Source organism: Sylvia atricapilla, chromosome Z, assembly GCF_009819655.1.
Source record: "Sylvia atricapilla isolate bSylAtr1 chromosome Z, bSylAtr1.pri, whole genome shotgun sequence".
In the NCBI taxonomy this organism is placed as follows: Eukaryota; Metazoa; Chordata; class Aves; order Passeriformes; family Sylviidae; genus Sylvia; species Sylvia atricapilla.
The window spans coordinates 48,351,667-48,372,420 of record NC_089174.1 but is presented as its reverse complement, the minus strand read 5'-3'; the positions used below and the strand labels follow the sequence as shown (position 1 = coordinate 48,372,420).

Below are 20,754 nucleotides of genomic sequence, written 5' to 3'. Positions count from 1 at the left end.
GGCCCCTGGTATACCAAGGCCTCACCTTGATGAGGCGGGTTTCCAGCCACTGAGCCCTCAGTACACATGGCTGCCTGGACTGTTCCTCCACAGGGGCAGAACTGTGCATGTATCTGTGTGGAACTTCATTACATTCTTGACTGCCCACTTCCCCTGTTTAGATCCCTCTGTACTACACCCATATGGGTAGTACAGAGTGTAGTGTAGTACACCCATCCTCCCACCTTTGTGTCATCTGCAACCTTCCTAAGAGTGAGCTCTGACCCATCATCTAGGTCATCAGTGAAAAAGTTTAGCAGTATTTCCCCCGTATCTTTGGCTGTGGTATTCCACTACTGTCTGGCCTCCAGCTGGACTTCAGGCCACTGACAACACAGCCCCTAGCCTGCTTATCTAGCCATACTTTGTCAGCTTATCTGTGAGGATTTAATGGAAAACTCTGGCAAACAGCTTACTCATGTTGAGGTGAACAACATCCATACCTTTCTCCTTACTTTTTGAGTTAGTTGCCTCATTGTGGATGGTTATCAGGTTGGTTAAACATAATTTCTGCTTTATAAATCTGCTCTCTGCTGATCAACTTCCCATCCTTCATGTGTCTGGAAATCATATCCAGCCTTAATTGCTCAACAGCTTTCTCAGGGATTGAGATGAGGGTGACCAGTCTGTCATTGGATAGATCAGTCTTCTTGCTCTCCTGAAGGTAGGAGTGACATATTCTAGCTTTCAGTGCTCAAAAGCCTCTCCTTTACCACCATAAAAAAAGATTCTCAAGAATGACCTTGCAATGCCTTAAGTCAGCTACTTCTCTACACATGTGGGTGCATTTCAACAAGTTCCATGGAATTACATGTATGCAGTTTGTTAAAAGTTCCCTTACGTAGTCTCCCTTCAGTAACATACCACTGAGGCATTAGGATACCAGGTTTGACAATTACTCAATTACTATGAGTTTGACATCCCACTTCAATGGTACACTGTATGAAAAGAAGCATTTCAATTTCAAAGCCTTCAGTGGAAGGGTCTGTTGCTGCCATGTCATTATTGCTTGAGGATGAGTGCAGGAATGACTGCTGTTTTTCCCAGCTCATTATTGCTTGAGGATGAGTGCAGGAATGACTGCTGTTTTTCCCAGCTCATGGTGGCATAATAGTACTTGGTTCCCATATATTCAGGAATACTGTATTTTAGCTGCAAGCAAAGGTTTATCCTCTTGTTGGTCTTCCTGCTTCATCATGCCTACATTACTTTTCATGGTGATTTTAGAAAACTTGTTTTTCTCTCAAAATAAGTTTATTTTTTAATTTCTCTTCGTGAGCTTAGAGGACTACAATGCAATATTCCTGTGAGCAATTCCAAACAGGCAGAACACTGAGAGTTCTTTCTGCCTGACATCTTTTAATCTTTTAAGAATTAATGGCTCTTAGTGCTAGTATGTGCTGTTTCACAATTGTAAGGACATGTTTCCAAGGTGAAGTGTTTGTAAGTTCTTTGTAAGAACACTTCTGTTTTCCTGCTGCAAGCATGAAACAAAAATACAAGGTAAAATACAGGCCTTACGAAGAGATGCTAGCCATTAGAATGTCTTAGTTTGAGGAGAAAGAGATTAAAATCTTCCTTTGTACCTGTTCTTAAAGTTTTTGCTTTGAGTGAGCTCATTGGAAACCTATCTCATGGTGATAATGGGTGTGGTAGATGTAGCAATTGGAGTGAAAACCTTCAGATTCTGAAAGTGGTCCTAAAATTTGAACTTGCTTGAACAACTCCATGGTGTGAATAGCAGCTGAGCACCAAATGATACATGTCTTGTATGTGCAGAGCAAGGCTCTGAAATGCAGCTCAATCACTCAGAAAGGAACTGGTTTACTCCAAACAAAATAGTTGTCATCTTTTTCTTTCTGAGTCAAGAGGAAGGAAGCCTTTAAGCATTCACTGCTACAGAGATGATCTGAATTCAAATCCCAGCTTTGATCAATCATTTGTTGGGATTGGCAGAATCTTGGAGCAGACACTCAACACTTAAGAGGTCCTCCTTTCAGGAAGGAGGACTAACTGGACAATATACCAAATGTGTGAAATGGGAGCAAGTGTTCCACATAGAAAAAAAAAAAAAGATAGAGAGAAAGAACCAGAAATGCAAAATTATCCACTCTTGTTTCCTCTTGTAGAGCTAATTCCTTGAAAGCTATGTTCATTTGAAGTCACTGAGCTTGATTCACTGAGCACTGGTATCTTTGTATCAGCCCCAAGATTTCTGCTGTGCCGCAAAGAGTGAGTAAGGTGCAAGACCTCTGTCTCCAGCATACAACTCAAGTTTACCCATGAGTACTTGTGATGTAACGGGAGCTCAAGACCTCTTAAAATCAGGAAGAAAAAGAAAATAGTAATTATAGTAGAAACTATCAGTTACCTCAATGACTTTAACAGTCATGCATGCGAGACAAAATTCTAAATAAAGCCTTCAGATTTCCAAGACTGCCAATCTCAAATTTGGAAGAAGAGGCAGGTGGACAGCAAATTTATCACTAAGTTGTACTTGTTTAAAATCACAAATAAATCATACTGACAGTATGATTTGTGATACTAAGTCAGTGGAAGATAGTAGGCCCTGCAAACAGGATATTAAGAATGAATTTTTGTAACCCTGAGAACACTACCCCTGAGATCTAGATCCCATTTCCTGGTCCTTGGAAATAATAGTCAGATCTTCAAAGATCACATTCATTAAGAGGCTTAATGAAATTAATCTTTGTTTCTCGAGACTTCAAAAATATGAAATTGGCCTTGTTCATCCCCTTTTACTTTAAGCAGTAATAGTATTATTGCTGTGCATCTTTTGGGGAGATTTAATATCAATATCTTAAATATATTTGCATATACAAGTATTGCTATTAAACTTAAATACACAGACTCATCTGCCCTTCAAAATATATTGTAAAAAATTACAATGAAAGTAGCAGAACAGAGAAGCTTTTTTTTTTTTTTTTTTTCTTTCTTTTTTTTGGTTTTGGTTTTGGTTTTGGTTTTTGGGGGGTTTTTGTCCTGCTGACAACAGGCAGGCCATTCTAAAACACATAAAGCATTTTTCAGAGGGATACACATGACTCACAAAGTATAAGCTTTCAGAGCATAGATGTTAGACAAATGGCCTAATGTCCTTCACAATGATTTTACAGACACAGAAGCTCTGTATAGTTTTAATAAGTTAATTGCATTTAGTAAATTCCCTTTTATTTCAGCATTAAGGAAAACAGGAAAGAAACAGCTCCCTTTGGCTAAGGCTGTTCTGTAGATTATTCAGTACCCAACCATTTTCCAGGCTATGTTCTCCAAGAGAAATTCTGTTTAGAAAAGAAAATAAAAGTGCTGAGCAAAAGAAATGGATCATAGCTGTGTTTGCAACCCTGAATTGCCTCCTAAGTATGTGTATACAGGAGAAGCACTAGAAAAAGCATAAAGAAACTGCACCTCCTCAGAGTGAGGTGCAGCAAGAAATACTGTTACCTTTTCTATCTCACCTTTAAGTTTCTCAGAACCACCCATTTCAATAGCACCATTCCTCCACACTGTCCTATCCATGTTTGCATGACATGCGCCCCAGAAACCTTCACCTCCCTCCATTTACCGCTGCCACTAAAGTGGTAGGGACAGTGCTTGTCCTGAGTGCTTAAATAAGCAGCTGCACTTGTCCTCTCCCTGGTCTCCTGGCTGGTACCTCTCACTTCCAGGTGGTCCCAGGTAAGTGGCTTAGGGGCTATTGCTGGCCTCAGTGGCATAGGCCTTACTGCAGATGAGGATCTGTTTGAGGAAAGAATGCCATCATTTGTGAACCTTTGTTTCACATTAGCTGTGTTGAGTAATAATTCCTAAAGTTCCTTTACTACCTCCTACTAACACATATTAACATCATGTCAAGGCCAAAGTAATGGCTTGGTTCTAAAAAATATAATACAACCAGAAACTGCAAGAGAATATGTGATTTCTGCTAACACATTTACCTGGCTAAACAAGTGAAATGGCATTGTTTCTTTTTCCTCTTCACATATTTCCATGTGGTACAGCATGTATGAATGGGTTGTCCTTGAGACAAGTATGCTGCTTATCTAGGGAAAGCATGGTGTCAGGAGTTCAGGGCCCTTGACATATCATAAAATTAGCCTTCAGCAAAGAGAGTTATGAAAAGCCATGTTTAATGCTAGGGTTATATTTACACTTTGGAAGATGATTTGTTTCCCTGCTGCAACTAATTTGAATTTGTGCATGCCGTTGTGTTGGGGGTTAAGATGTGAATATGTCTGAACGAGCAGTTAACAACCAACAAAACTGATGTTTCTGAGGGGAACTCTTCTGAAACTTTTGGAGTCTTTCCAAGTACCTTTAGAAAAGAAGAGGGTGTGGCCTATGGAGCCAAAATACATCCACATGCCTACCTGAGGGTGTGGCCTATGGAGCCAAAATACATCCACATGCCTACCTGAGGGTGTGACAAGGGTGCTCATTGGACAGCCTGGTAGTCAGCAGCCAAACATGCAATAAAAGTTAGAGTAACTTAGTACCATATTTTATTCCTTGTGCAATCCTTACTTTTAGCCCAGTTTCTTTTACTGGCAATCTGGTTTTGACAAATTTGGAATTCTTCAGGTTGTCAATAGTGAATGCAGACCAAGACTCAGTATCCCCATTAGCTAAGGAGTAGTTTGGTGGTGGGGACAGATAATTTTACTGCACTTCTGTGTCACTCACTAATCAGAGGGTGGTGAGATCATACAGTTTAAAAAAACTGTACCTTAAAAAAAACTTATGTTCTAGTCTCATTAAATATAATGATGAAAATATGAAAGATAGACCGAGCAGACACTTAATGTTCAGTGACAGTATGTCAGAAGATTGAAATCCTTTAAATTCTGCAGTAGAAAAAGTTTATCATGATTAATTTTGACTTCAGTGGAAGCAGTATTTAAACTTAGAAGCTTTCCAAATAGAAACAAACCTAAATGCAGTACTTTATTTTTTGCTGAATTATAGATGCTCTTCTTTATTTCTTTGAAAATTAAATTTTGTAATGAAACAGAAATCAAACACACAGTCCTGCTGATGCTAGTACCCTAAACAAATTCTGACTTGGGTTAATATGTATCTCGTCTTTTCTGGCTTCAGCAGGCCTTCGCAACCTTCATGTATTTGTGGAATGCTGCATGTTTAGGCTGTCCACTCTGTCCTGGAGATAAATAACTACCTTGTCATCATGGCAGACAAAATGATCAGTAAGCACAAGTTGGTTCTTTGAAAAAGAATGAGCAGCTCACCTGGCCCATTTTTCATACTGCAAAATCAGTATCAGGAACATTGCTTTGTATTTAGGTGTATTTCGAGTGGAGGCATGATGCATTTTTCCCCAGTGACGTCTTTACAGCAGGAAAGTGAGATTTAAGTGAAAACTTTAAAAACACCTCTAATCTTACAATAGGAATCTGAAGAACTACAACCTTGACTGTGTTTGCTTAACTCTTCTCCCTTTCCTCCCTGCTTCCCAGCCGTCAACAAATCAAAAGACATTAAAAAAATAAACGAGGATTGGCCAACTTATAAACAGGTTAAATGAACAACTAAACAGAGTTATCCACTAGGTAGGAAATATGATAATACTTAGTATCTGCTAATACAGTAAGTATTTTGATATTGGAGGGATCTCTACTTACAGGCTTATAAAAGCTAAGGAGCAATTGGGAAGGGGTAATAATTGCTGCTTCTCATCTAAGAGTAGAAAAAGAGTAGATGTTCTCCAAAATCTAAAACGGACAGAATATATGTGGGTTTTTAGTCTGAAACCAAACCACATAAATATCTTATATTCTACCTCCTTTAAGAGTGAAAAAGGAATTTTAGTAGTGTTTGTACCTCATGCTGTGTTTTTGCACCCGAAGAGTATTTTCAGTACAAATTTCTACTTGGTTTGGCTTTCAGTTATATGGAGGGACAGGAGAGACACACATAAGGAACTCTGGGCTGTTGCCTTTCCATTTGCTATGGTTGTCACTCTCCTCTCCACTTGGCAATAGATCTTAGGTGTGAAGGACTTCCTCTGTGAAATCTACATTACAAGCAAAGGGTAAAAGGAAATTATTCAAAGAAGGATAAACCCATACCCCATTTGCAAAATTATGCTGAACATTCCTTTTTCTGTACTTCCATAAAAGTAATTCTGACTGTTGATATCTTGGCAGGACTACAGAACTTTCGAATGTTATATTGCCATGGATCATGTTTAGTCAAATGGTAAATAAGATTGCTCTTTATTTTCAATTCTATTTATATATTTGAGTGCTGTCTTTCCCTTTATTTTTTTTTCTTTGTCTGCTTTTTCTTTTTATTTTTTCTTTGTGTTTTGTTTTGGCTTCCCAGTTTCAAAACCTCCCTGAGTGATGCAGGCATTTTAATCCCACTGAAGTCATAAAAACTCTGTGTGAAATTTATTATTGCAACAAGTTTTCAGTCTGTTTCCAATTGTCAAATGTAAAGAAATATTGTTTTCAGTATAACACATGAACTAAGAGAGTAGTTTGCTGTATTGTGGATGGCTTTGGTCCGTACTGGATTCAGCTGGTTTCTTTGTTACTGTTTATTTCAAATTTTTGTTATTGTGTGCAGAAATGCATTGCAGCAGCTTACATGTGGATTAAATAAATAAGAGAAAACACAATAGTACCCTGAGAAGTTAGCAGACCTGAACTTGAAGAAGGAGATAGTAACACTTTCTGCCTGCTGTACCTAGGTGGAGGATGTTTTACTTGCACTCTCCCACCTACTGGAGGATGCCATCATTGTTCCTATTCTGCTGACTGTGAACAACAGCAGTCCCCTGCTTCTCCAGAAGCTCCAGATAATTGTTTTGATGTATTGCTGGAGGGACGGGATTTGTACTACCCTGCTGTCCTGCTGATACAAAAATGCCTTTAAGATCCTGCCTTTCCCATCCTAATCTACAAAGGAAACAGGAAAAAGGAACTTAAACTCCCTGTACTCAGACAGCAATGAGACTGTTCCAGCCTGCGCCAGTGCTCTGATTTCTTGCCTGTGACTTGTAAACAGCGTACCATGCAGGACAAGAGTAACTGCTAAAGGTCTACCACGGGGAAAGGATACTCCATGAGCAACTGTAAGAACTGGATGGATATACTTTGGAAAGCATGGACCCTCTAGCACACCTAGTTCTCTATGGATTCAGCCTGTTGATTTCAGGTAAATTTTGGCTTTAATAGCTGTAGTGGACCTGTCATGCCTTTCTTTGTTTTTCACACAGTATGCACCTATCCTTTGACTGTCTACCCTTCACTTCAGAATTTACCTTTACTGATTTAAGTAGTCATGTGTGTTTCGGTGATTCCACTTCTCTGTGCAGAGCTCTCACAGTGAGCGAGGGCAGGTCTGGGGTCAGGCAACTGGGGGTGATTTAACTACATGTAGGATCCACTGCTGCAGCTTTTTAGTGTTGAAGTTGTTTGTTAACACATGTTGCAGCAGGGGCTTTTTTCTGCCTAATGGTACTAATTTTTTTCATACAGCTGATAACTTTGAAACCCCTGGTGTCTTTCCCTAAGAAATCTGTTCTAAATACAGATTGAATGTCAATTTCCTCTGTGACTGACTTTATGAACTATCTGTACACTTGATGTGTATGGCTATTCCAGTATCTGATTTTAGACAAGTATCCACAAGATGAAAGTCATGAACAAAAAGGGGGAAAAATACAAGATCAATTAAAAACACTTCAAATATTGTTATATAGTATTATCAGCAAATGCCATTAATTCAGCAAGTCAGAAGTTATCATAAGAAATATCTGTAGAAAGCTATACAGAAATATTATTCTAATGCAAATTTAGAGTAATTTCAGCATAAATGTTAGAGACACAAAGCTGAACCTATCACATGCAGAGCCCTGAGGAAGATTGTCCTCCTGCCACCAGATTCCAGGTTGCTCCACATTTGAGTATCATTTTTACAATCCTCATTTTGATTTTCTATTCAGTTTCTTCTGTAAAAATCTGTAAAAGAAAAATACAAGTCACATGATAACCTTAGATTCCTAACTCACCCTTGACCATTGTATTGAGATATATATAGGTTGTTCCAGTCCACTTCACAGTAAAAATGTTATATGCTGTAGAACTGCAAATTGTCCTGCAATGAAAACCAGAAAGTAGCAAGAAAAGGCAGAAATCCTCATATCCATGCAACTTTCTTCACAATTGCTTTGCACAGATCTTACGATTAGCAGCACGCTAACAGCTGTTAACAATAAAATTGCTAGTTTGAGATGTTACTTTTGGCATCTATAAAAGGCTAGAGGTTAATACAGACAAAACCAAACAATTTTTAATCCATTGAAATCATGTTTGGAAATATTCTTGTATAGGAATTGCTGTAATAGGCTGCATATTGTTATTACCAATTCCTCTTCTGTGGCTTCAGTTTCTTGATTGTTTAGTTGCACATGGATTCAACCTTTTTAGTCCTCAGATCAGTTTCAGCTTTACACGTTTTGGAAATATCTGGTGCTGTAAGCATTATGGATGGAGAAAAGAAGGAAGTCCAGTTATTCCAACCTTTTTCCTTGTCCCTCCTGCTTTTCTGCATGGTGTCATACCTATTTGACACAGACAGCAACGATGTTCATTAAGTAACAAGTACAGGAGAAACAAATAATTTGCAGAGATTAGATATAAAACCGTGGAAAGCAGAGAGAGTCCAGCACCGATAAACTGCCAGTCACTGCATTTTCCACAGGGGCTTAACCAGCGAGGTGTGTGCTGTAGTCACACCCATCTCAATAGATCTGTCAGCTTTCCCGCTTTTGTTTGAGAATGATATCATGTTTCCTGGGGCGAGCAGTGGAAGACAATGAAAGCCTGCTTTCCTCTAGATACTGCAGGCGGAGTTCAGGAAAGCAGGAATGACATTCCCTGAGCAGGGGAGGGTCTACACTCGGCACAGACACTGAACTGGCTTAACCTTGTCCCTGATATTTGTGAGCTTCTCTGGGTGTGTTGCTGGGTAGGCACAAAATCCACTCCACCCTTTTCCAAGGGTGAAAACCACTGACTTGGCTCCCATTAGGAGAAATGGCCTTTGATTTGATGTCTTTTTATTTTTAATAGCAGTACTCCATGGGCAGCTAGATCCAGTTTGTTAAGTGGCAGTCAAAGTATACAGAAATGCTTACTTTTGCCCTCTTTACATTCCACAGAAAATGTTCAATTAAACTGATAAGGAGTTGAATTTAATCCTGCTGGGATTCTTCAAACTAGACTGAGTATCACCACACGTTTTTTCTTTTGGTTGTTTATATCCCTGACATTTTAGACTAGCAAAATTATGCTGACATCTATCCTGAAGTATGGATTAAAATACCAAGCTTGTGGCCAGGTTCAGTCTGTTGAGTTCTGACCAAAGAAGAACTACAGATTTACTTGTTCTTCTAAAGGCAAGGAATGAGTGTCACAATTTACATTTTGCCTCAGAAATGCCTCTGGCATCCTCAGGTATCCTCAGATGGTCTAGAAATAGGCTTGCAGTTTCTCACAGTGAGCTAACTCTCAGAAATGTTCGAGTGTGAGCGTTATTTTAGCAAGGTGATCACCATCCATAAAGGATTGGTGAAAATCAGCAACAATTACAATTAGCTTCCAGAACATTTCTTTGATTATTTCTATCATCAACAAATTGGAAACAAATATATCATCAAATGTCTCCATTCTCCAAGAAGAATTTTCTGTGCTACAGTTTTGCTCTGTCAATAATCTTAGTGACTTTCTAAAAATATGGGAAATTTTTTTCTGATTTAGCTATTGGACCCATATATGGTAAAAGACCCAAAAGATTATAATAGCCTTTTTAGAAAAGGTAACAGTGGAGCAAACCAGTGCAGTAGCATTAAGTAGGTCTCTATCATCTATGTTGATGGCTGCATTTTCTTTGGGATCAGTAGGTATTATGAAAAAAAAGTAAATAATCATTATTATCTAAATCCAAATTATTATTATTATGTGACTCGTATTTGGAAAGTTGAACAGCTTTTAACATACATTACCAGACACACAAGCACCTTTATAATGCTGTGAGCTTTCAAAATGACAACTCAAAATTTATAGTTGGATTGGAAAGTTCTAACAATTCTGTTTCAAAACTTTTATTTCTCTTTTGAAGTTTAACTTAATCAAAAGAAAACCTGTATTAACCAGTGCCTAATCCATACCTGTGACAGTGAATAGGAAAGTCATTCTTCTCATAATTAAAGGGACTAGGCCTCTATGAGCATCTTCAAATAGGCTGTTGTCAAATCAAAGTGGCATCTGAACTTCAATGTGTCATATGGCTGAGTGCTGTAGTTTTGAACCTTTCACAAAGAAATAGAGGAAAACCACTTCTGACCTTTTAATCTCAGGTATTTAATAACTAAAACTGTGAGGTTTTAATATTAAGTATTTGTCACATGACCAGACATTACACTGATGCACAACCTTTCTGACACCTAAATTATCAAATTACTAATGTGAATTAGAGAAATTTTAAACAAATTCACCTTTTGTTCCTGAAGTGTATTTGATTTGTGAAACTCTGAAATTGCATCTGCCTGCCATACTGTGCCTGGTTCACATTTACTGAGATGCAGAGTAGCTCTCAGAAAGCTTGTGTTCCCAGAGGTCATTTCAACAGCTGGGAGTAGTCAGGAGTGAAAAGAGATTACATCAGGACCAAAGAAATCAGCTCTGAAAGAGTGAAATGAAACCACACTACATTTGTAAATATTAACACATGCTATTGTTTTAGATACAATTTTCATATATAGATAGATGAGCACACATGTATGGTTTTCATACTTAATCATAATTAAGATAGGTAGATTACTATTTTGCTGAATTTTCATTTAAGGGAAAACTGAAGTTGTAATATAGTGCATAGATTGTCTGACACCCACAAGACTTTTATCTGGAAGGCTTTACTGTACAAGAGGAAGAGCAGAAGTCATAGATTCTGACTGTCACTGAGCATCTGTCTCTAGGGCAGGGGAGATGCAGTTGGTCCTTCATGTGCTCACAATGAGAATTACCTGGGCTGGAAACCAGCCCTATATCAGTCACATACACCAGCATGCTTTGCCTAGACCCATCTCTTAAACAAACAAAAAACCTTCTTCAGCGCTCTTGGAAGACCAAGAAGTCATGGTGATACGAAAGATGTTCAAAAAGCACAGGAGCAATGAACCAAAAATGGATGCACCTACTGCTAGTTCCATGAGCAGGTCCCTCTGTTAGATCTTTCTGGGAGTGGAGAGATGATAATCCTGGAGAATCTGCAGCAAAGAACTGCCCTCCAAAGACAGTCTATATTCTGTGCTGGTAGATCATATTTAGGATGCTGTTCCACTGTGGTTTCAGTCGGAGGCACTCAAAAAAGAACAACCCATGTCTAAAATAGAAAAATTCTTATATGGAATTTAAAATGCTGATAGTTTACATTACAGATTTGATAAGTGTTCTCCAACTGTTAAACAAGGGTCATATCTTAAAGAAAACATTAAAAACTATCAAAATACATTTTGTAATTCATGACTTGGAACTATTAACCCTTTTAGGATGTAAAGATATTGGGCATTTAGTAAGTTCTGAAGTATTTTTTAAAGATACATTAACAAATGACATTTCTCTTTTCAGAAATAACAACTTTTTACTTCAAGGTTGGTTTTTTGCAGGTTTTTTTGCACTGTCAGTGTGACTAATGAAGTGGCTTAGTTAATATCTCCTTTGGAGTATAACAAGCCTTCCTTGCCAATGCAGTTCCAACTGCGCTTCTGATTGTGCTGATGATTTTCCCTTGTGTTATTTCCTGTCTGATCATCGCAGACAAGCCACTGGTCAGGGGCCTTGGCCTCTTTAGTCACGAAGTGTGCTTAGCACCAGAAACACCTCCCAGCTACTTACTGAAAAATCAGTAAGTGGCAAAGTGAGGGTGCCCTTCTGTACAGGCAAGAGCATATTAGAACGTGTTCTCCCAGCAGTCAGTGCTCACAAACAGCCAACCTTATTGTATGCATTGACTAATTGTTTACCTGTGTTATTTTACCTACTTCAGCTTGGCACATACAACAAACAGTAAACATTTGCAGTACAAATACCAGTTTCATCATGCAACTGACAAGGGCCAGCCTTGTTATGGACATCTTTATTTTGATGTGCACATACACTCCTGATGATATGACAGCCACATTTTGCTGGCTGCAAATCCAACCAGATGCATCTGAACTACGAGCCTGTTCTGCTGGAGTTTTCCCACATTCTTCACCCTCTTTCACCATTTTCAACATTACCTGGCATACCGTCATCTAGTTACTCAAATTGCCATTGCTGCTGCTATGTTGTTTTCCATTTTACTCGTTTGTGGTCAACCAGGCCTAAGGAGAAATAATGACAAACCATGTTTTGGTTTCTTTTTGTGTTTTGGTTACTCAGAACACACACACACAAAAACCCCCACATACTTAGGCAGGGCTTCCCCTCTGTAAAACGCAACCAAGCTGCAGCACTGTTTCTCTTCCGGCTTTTTCATCTTAAAAGATTGTTTTGACAGGTTGTGAAATAACCGACATACAGAGAAAACAAGGAGACAGTGGCATTTCCTTCAGCTGCACCAGAGGTACCCAAAGGCAGATGAGCAGATACTGACATAGGCAGCCCTTATGGATTTGAAAAACTATTTTGTTTTTCATACGTGTTCTAGTCTTTCCACTACTGCTAAGAAGATAGCCTGTAGTAATTTTTCATCTCTTATTATTTTCACAATACCTTCACCCCCACCGATAGTGTCCTATTTTAAGGGCAAGTGGTCTTGGTATTGGAATGGTGAAGCATCCCACAGCTGCACAGTAACATCATGTAAAATACAATAAGATTCTTTACATAAACAACAAAAAATGTTTTATTGGGAAACCTGCTTGTTAGCTCATTTATCAGATGTTTTCCAGGAGCATTTCTGTGTCTTTTTTCATCCCTGCTGTTCTAGTTTTATGGTGAAGAATCTTACTCTCTTTGGACAATAAAAATTTCAGCCTTGTTTTCCTGTGGAGGAATGAGTTATCAGAAAAGAATCTGACCCACTGGGAAAAATTACCTGAGCTGCTGCTATCTTTGCATTCCAGATAAAATTTCCAGGACACTTAATGACCTCTGAGCCCATAAAATGAATACATGGTTTCAAAGCCCCCCAGATTATTTACTTTTTTTAGAGAATTAACCAAAAAATATTATAAGTGCTGAGAGCCCAGGAAAAAACCCCAATACCTGCCAGATTCTGGCTTGATATATATTGTACTCTTCCTATGAAAAATACGCCTAAACAGTTAACATTTGGTTTCTGACTGGCTTTAATATTAAGTAAAGAGTACTTTATTTTTTTTTCTTTCTGAAAGAGAAGACTCTGTTGATTTGGTTTCTATTTTATTTATTTCTTCATATTTAATTTGCATTTTTTCCAGCCTGGTTATCTTCCACATTGGCTAATTAATTAATTTTTTAAAAATCATTTTTTATTTAGTACTTCCCCAAGAATTAACCAATACTATGCTTCCTCAGCAAAATTGCTTGTATGGTTGCCATTTGTATTTCTAAATAGATTAATTTAATTTTTTCAATCTGATACACTGTTTTATACCAAAAAATAAGACTGGAGGGGGTACAGCTGAAGTTATGACTACAAAACAAAGCACAATGAGAAATATTGAGGTTTAGGCTATTTAGCAAGTTGTTTTCCATTTCCATTCCACAAGTTGGGTTTGTTCTAAATCAAAACATTATTATTTCAAGCAGAGGCACTGCTCATTGTTATATTTTATGAACTTGTGGGAAGAAGGATTGATGCCTTAAAAGTTTGGGACATATGTTTTCACCAGTCTCTAAATTATTTTTAAATCCTGCAATGAGTGTCATATGAAACTGATTGTTTCACTTTCAGCATAACAGCAAAAGTAAGCCAGATTCTACTTTTTCCCTGCCAATATAGTATTATATATTTTATATTCCTGTTCCCAGATGCTTAATAGCAGGAATAATTTGTGTACCAAGCAATAACAGTAAAAGAAGAAGTACATAAGCATTACATATTACATCTATTCTCTGCTTCACCTTGTGAAAAATGGAGTGGAATTTACTGGAATTTTTTGCCCTTTCATCCTCTCTTAAATAATTACTACTTTTAAAGTGTTATTCTTTCTCCTTACCTCTTGCAATAAATCTTCACCTTCCTGTGTTACACTCCAAATGCCAGAAGGAGGACTTCCTCCTCATAGTCATTTGAAGCAACCAGTAATAAAGCTCTACAAATATAAGGAAAAAAATACATTTTTAGATGTGTAATGTCTAAACAATTTCTTTGCTTCCACTACCAATCAGTGTTAACAACTAAAGTTTTCCTCAGAACTTTGAATTCTCAATACCCCTTGCAAATATGACCTATGTCCATATTATATGCAGTTTGAAGGTCAGTGAGGTGTCGTTATCCTGTGATGGAGTTGACAACTCTGGCTGCTTGCTGTGGAAGAGGACTATAAGCCATTATGTTGAACATTTTTTCCAGATAACAGACAACTTTGCAAAGGCTCACACCGGCTATAAAATGCCTAGAATTTTCCCATGTTTTTCTGGTGACAGGACAAGGGTTAACAGTGGAAATCTGGAAGTATATATGGGCAGGGACAGTCAGAGGAAAGGACAAATCAACACTTTTCTCCCTTCTAAGAGTTGCTGTGTGTATTCATCTATGGCATCAAATTTTCTCAGTTCAAGATTGACACATTTGCTCATGAACCCTAGTGTCTAGCCCCATTAATGATCTAGAGCAGTGATATCATAATCTTTATCAGAGACTTGCTTGCTCTTTGAGTAGAACTGTGTCTGGGATGTGTTCCAGGGAATTTCTGAGAACTGTTTCTTTCATCTGATCCTAGCGTTTTGCTGGTGCAGCATGATGACTGTTCCTGTATGAATGGCATAAGAACACACAGGAACTACAGATACAGCATGACAAATTTATTCTCTGTTTAGCACAACTTCCCCAGGTGAATATCATAGAATAATAAAATAATTTGAGTTGGAAGGGACGTTTTTAAGGTCATCTAATGCCAATCTCACTGCTATGGACAGGGACACCTTTGTTTAGACCAGGCTGCTCCATACAGCTTGGCCTTGAACACCTCCAGGGATGAGGCATCCACAGCTCTGGGTAATCTGTTCAAATGATCTACTTCCCTCAGTGTAAAAAAATTCCATCCTTATATCTAATCTAAACTGACCCTCCTGTTGTTTCAAGCCATTACCCCTTATTTTATCATTACATGTCCTTGACAAAAGTCCCTCTCCAACTTTTTGTAGCCGCTTTAGGAACTGGAAGGTGCTATAAGGTCTTCCTGGAGTCATCTCTTCTCCATGTTAAACAGTCCCAGCTCTTACAGCCTTTCCTCATAGGAGAGGTGCTCCAGCATTCGATCATGTGTGTAGCCTCTTCTGGATCTATTTCTACAGGCCCATGTCCTTCCTGTGATGGACCACAGAGCTGGATGCAGGGTTCCAGGTGATGTCTCACCAGAGCAGAGGGGCAGGATCCCCTCCCTTGCCCTGTTGGCTGCACTGCTTTGGATGCAGCACAGGATAGTATTAGCTCTCTGGACCACAGAAATCTGTTCTAGAAAAGCTATGAAAAATATAGCTGAGTGTCAACCAGCAAGAGAGAGGACAATCCTATAATTTGGAGTGGGCCAAGAGGAACTGCAAGTGTTTCTCTCCATTCATTTTAATGTCTGGGCTATAGTCAGTGTGCTATTATTTAAACTTCTTTAGAGGATGCCATTTTCACTGTGCTGGAAACACTCAAAGCACTGCATTACTATGAGTGATATGTAAATACTTGGCAGTGGATCTTCTTTGCATAGTGTTTCCCAGTTACAGCATTAGCCTTCTGCAAGTGCTTTCTCTTCTCAAAATCTATTTGTACACAGAGCAAATTGCCTCCCTGACAAGGTCTGTTCTTCAAGAAGCAGGAGAGGAAAGAAAGGACATTTTCAAGGCAGCACAGAGGATTGTCCCTGCTGCCGAGATAGGCGGCTTCCTGTCTCTATTCTTTGTGCTTTTCTCAGACCTAAATTCTATTGTCCTTATTTAGTTCTTACATACTCAAAGCCTTCATTAACATCCAGGATATGATTTACCTAAATTTTGTTAGACTAGGTAAGTTACTTTCTAGCAAGCACAGTTAGTTTATTCAAAATTGCATTACCATAAAGAGATGCTGTAGGAATCTCCACCCAATGGAGTCAAAGAAAACATTACTATCATCTCCAAGGCCTCAGATTACAAAAATGCTTTTTTTTCTTTTTGAAATTATATCTAAAGCATAGCTTTTCTAAGTGCAAAACTTTCACTATTACAAATCCTGCTTGCAATATATTCCATCTGTGAAACATTAGCTGCAAAATCATGCTTAACATATAATTCCATAGTTAAACATAGATGTAAATTTCTTTTAGAGGCAGAAAATTTTTTTATGTTTCTCTGGGGAGAAACGCTATCTGTGTTCCATCTGCCTCACTGAGGTGTCTGGGCTACCCTTCAGTGTTCAATACCACAAAAAGACACCTATCTATAGACAATGAATCAGAACACTATCCATTCACTGGTGGCTAGATTTTGATTCACTCAGAATATTCTTAAGTTTAAAAAAGCAATATGTCTACATGTTCTACACCTTTATTGCATGAATTTTATTACTACAAGGAACAAAATACGCAGCAAATGCCCCAAATGTAGTAGAATGTGGCTTTGCATATGGAGCAAAGGCAGCATGAAATCTGGTCCTTCATTTGTCTCAAGGCTCTTAGTTTTATATGAGAAACATTTGTGCTTTTACTATGGATCTTCTTTTACTATGGACTTCTCCTACTGCTTTTTCTCAGAGTATTAGAAGTTTGAGATGCAGGGGTGGAAAGAAGTGTTATTTTCACCTTTTGGTCTTTGTTGGAAGTCAGAGGAACAGAGAAATCCTAGGGAAAATGAAACTGGAGCCCTGAATGACCAGCTGTCTTCTGAAAGACACCAACCCCTTAAGCCCACACCTCTGTATTGGAAAGGCAGTTGTAGCTCTGTGCCCTGTGGATGCCAGGCAGGAATATAAAAATATTTCACTTCTGCTCTCTAACACTGGGCCTGATCTCAATGCAGAAAGTCATGTCAAGTCACAGAATTTGAATCCAGATTTGATTCTGAGTTTCACAAAAGTTTGCAGAAACCAGGATTCTTGCAGCTTGTGATTTCAAGAATACTTATCTCTACCTGGCGTGTGATCCTTGCTGATCTAAACTGAAGATGCTCTCAGTGCTGCTGTGGTTCTTGAGGTGTATCTGTCTTCAGCTGATGCATCAGATCCATAGCAAAAGAACAAATGTTTCTCATATAATAGTAAGAACCTTGAGACAAATAGCCCACAAAATGAATATATGAGTTAACCTTATTTCTATCACATACCCCTTTAACTTTGTTCAAAGGATTAATGTTTGCAATGTACAGCAGGATGAACAGACTTTGCTGACCTGCCCTATTATGCAATATTTACTTTAATCTTCATAGCAACCTTTCCAGAAGGTTTCATTTCTCCATTATGTAAGTGCAAGTTATCTGGGCTGGCACATGAAAGGGTGGTGGCTGTGGAAGACTGGTTGGGTGTGGTGAGTGTCAGTGTGCTGTCAAGATACTTCAGTCCCCAGAGTGCTTGCTTGCATTGAAAGCAGAGGAGGACGTCCTCCCTTGGCCCAGAGCACGGCAGAGACACACGCAAAGACTGCAGTCAGCAATAAGACCTTTTGACCTTCCTTATCTCACACTATACTCCTTCCTTCCCAACAGAGAACGTTTGGAAGCTGACCGGCACTAAATATTAGGTCTCTCCATGTAAATAGAAAACATACTTGTATCCAAATCAGGAAAATAGATGTGATGAATAAAAGAAATCAATTATTCTTCCTGTTTCAGCTGGAAAAAATGTTAGTGCTTCCCTTCTCCTTACCCTGAACTTAGAAAATAAAGGCAAATGCCTATTATTCACCAGTTGTTCATTATAGGAGAGCTGAATTTCCCTCCAATTGTGCACATTTGAACAACTCTCTACCAGAGGACATTTTAATTCAGCTTCTATCTTTCATTTTCAAAGAAACTTCCACTTTTGTGTGTTTCTGGCAGTCCCATTGATCAAAAGAAGCAATTTTGAGTGAGTTAAACCTGACCTCTCTTAACTAGTGGTGCCAACTTGCTTGTTGTTTTTGCATGAGTTGCTTTGTGCCATGGGTCTTGCCAGTGCCTGTTCAGCTTCAAATATTTAATGTGATTGACCATGAAATCATTAGTCCAAATTCATAAAACAGCTGCAAAAAAATACCCCAAGTGTTCAAAGTTCTACCATCTCCTATAACTGAAAGTCATAACTGCTTTACATCAGTTCATATGTACTAAATCCATGTAAAGGAGATTGAGGAAACACTGTTAAAATGACAACCTTATCATCCACCAATTCTTTTACCAGAAAAGCACCATACTTGAGGTATTTATGTGCATGTCTAAATATACATGGATCTATCTGCTTTGGCAGCCTATGGTTTTCCTTGGGCTTCTAAAACAGGTCTTGAAAGAAATTCAACATGTTTCCAAGACCTACTGCCTTTTCTGAGAACAGCAAATTCCATCTGTTTGTGTCATAAAAAAGAAATCCTCAAGTCATTGTCGCAGAATACTTAGTCTGTGTTCATCCTATTTTGCATGAAAGCTGTGCACAACTCCAGACACTTGCCTGGTGATTTGATTGGCCACATCAAATTCTGCAGTAAAATTTTTTCATTTGATGATTTTTTTTTAGGCAAAGTAGAAGCGGCACTGGACCTCATACTGATCAATTCCTTCCCTCTGGTGGGCAACTCTGAGACATCACTTATATGTGTCACTTCCAAATGGCGTTCCCACGAGTCTATCACGATAGGCCGGGACCAGGACGATGTAGCAAACCAGCACCGAGAACCACTGGAAGTTAATGAAGATTCCAAGAGAGCAGCAGCCAAAACAGTGGTGTGGAAGAGGGAACAGGCCAGTGAAACTATTGGAGCATATTACTGTGAAGGGAAACTCAAGGATGAGGTGACAAGGATACATACCATGAAGATGCCACTGGGAGGTACAGTATACTGGTCAGATCCAAATTTGCCATGGCACTGCTGGCAGGCTGGCAACTACTCCTGGTTGACATGAGTGGGCACAAACATGGCCCCTGACAAGGAAAGGTAGTCCTGAGTCAATAAAAATAGACTTGGTTCAAGGCCATTTTTTTTCCCCTACAGTGCAGAGAAACTGGTTGGTACTAGATGCTAGTCATTTCCTTGTAGAAGTTAGTCAGACAGCTGTAAGAATTCTGCCTGCATCTGGCTACTGCCAGGAACACGAAGTCAGTCAACAATTAAGGTGGCCTCACTGACTCCATGGAATAACATACAGGCAACCCCTGCACTGGGTTTCTCGTATCCCAGACTCTTGATTTTAAAAGTTTGACAGGTCTGAGATGTAGATAGCAAAACATCACTATTTTATCTTTCTCAAGTAAATGGGAAACCTGAGCCTAGAAAATAATTGCCTTGTCTAAGTTTTAGTAAAACCACAGATCAATAACACTGGATCTGCATACTCTGTGTCAGTGTGAATAGAAAAAAAAAAAAAAAAAAAAAAAAAAAAAAAAAAAAAAAAAAAAAGGAAATCCAGAAAAATCCAGATTTTTCCAAAATCTGAGAAGGTTATTGACAAAAATCCACTACAGATTTCCCTATTCATTTGATTTTAGTTTTAGGCTATGCACAGTAGTAAAAGCAAATGTGCAGGGATATAGTGGGAAAAGAAGGTGAAATTTCTAAGGTCCATTAAATTGCGTTTCCATATGTTCAAATTTTCCCTTGTTTCTGGACATCATTAGACTTCTGGGACAATTTCCAAAGCAGAGATCACCATCAACTACAGAAAGGCACAAGAATTTTTGAGTAATTTTCTGCAGCAAATCACATTTTTAAAATTGAAGATGATTTTAAAAAGATTTTACTGTACTGCTAATGTTTTGTGTCATGGTAACTGGCCTGTAAGGACAGTTGACAATTTCAAACTTTTTTATAAGATTTTAATAATAGAAGTTTTTGTTGTTGTTATCTCCTGAAATAAGATATTAAATTTATAAAGGGAGACATTTTCATTTGTAAGAGCTGCAGCTAGTGCCTATTATTATTTTTTTTTGAACATGAGTAAGTTGGAAGTAAGTTGAGTATGACGAGTACATTTTTCTTTGGCTTAGCTTTTCTGTGACCAAATGTGGTCTTTGAGGGATTGGATTAGCCACCAAGAAAGCTCTGCAGATGCAGACTGACAGCTCCAATGTTTCAGTGGAGGCTGCAGTGAGGAGATGATAAGATAATAGTCCATGGAATGTCAATGTGACCCTGCCTATGGCAGTCTGCCAGCAAGCTGAGCACATCTCTAAACGTTCTGTTATACAACAACATGTATGGGTGGAAGAATGTCTTCTTCAGTTCTTTCCACTTGGTATCTGTGGGCCTAGGAGCAGAGAATTTTAAATAATCAAATTTTGAAGGCTTCTTGCATGACAGATGTTCTAAACAGAAGCAGCACTCAT

At 38.5% G+C, this 20,754-nt stretch overlaps 1 protein-coding gene across 2 annotated transcripts in view; it reads left to right on the top strand.

The window, feature by feature from the left end:
• The first annotated feature begins 6,226 nt into the window (after positions 1–6,226).
• The window catches only part of TEK (TEK receptor tyrosine kinase), a 43,732-nt gene continuing 29,204 nt past the window's right edge, over positions 6,227–20,754 (top strand). Inside the window, exons 1-2 of one of the 2 annotated variants that reach the window (XM_066338857.1) lie at positions 6,227–7,239; positions 18,949–19,260. In XM_066338857.1, the coding sequence (XP_066194954.1) occupies positions 7,188–7,239; positions 18,949–19,260 (364 nt within the window). In that variant the 5' untranslated portion in view covers positions 6,227–7,187. The remainder of the gene's footprint in view (positions 7,240–18,948; positions 19,261–20,754) is intronic. The other variant, XM_066338858.1, reaches the window with a different exon arrangement.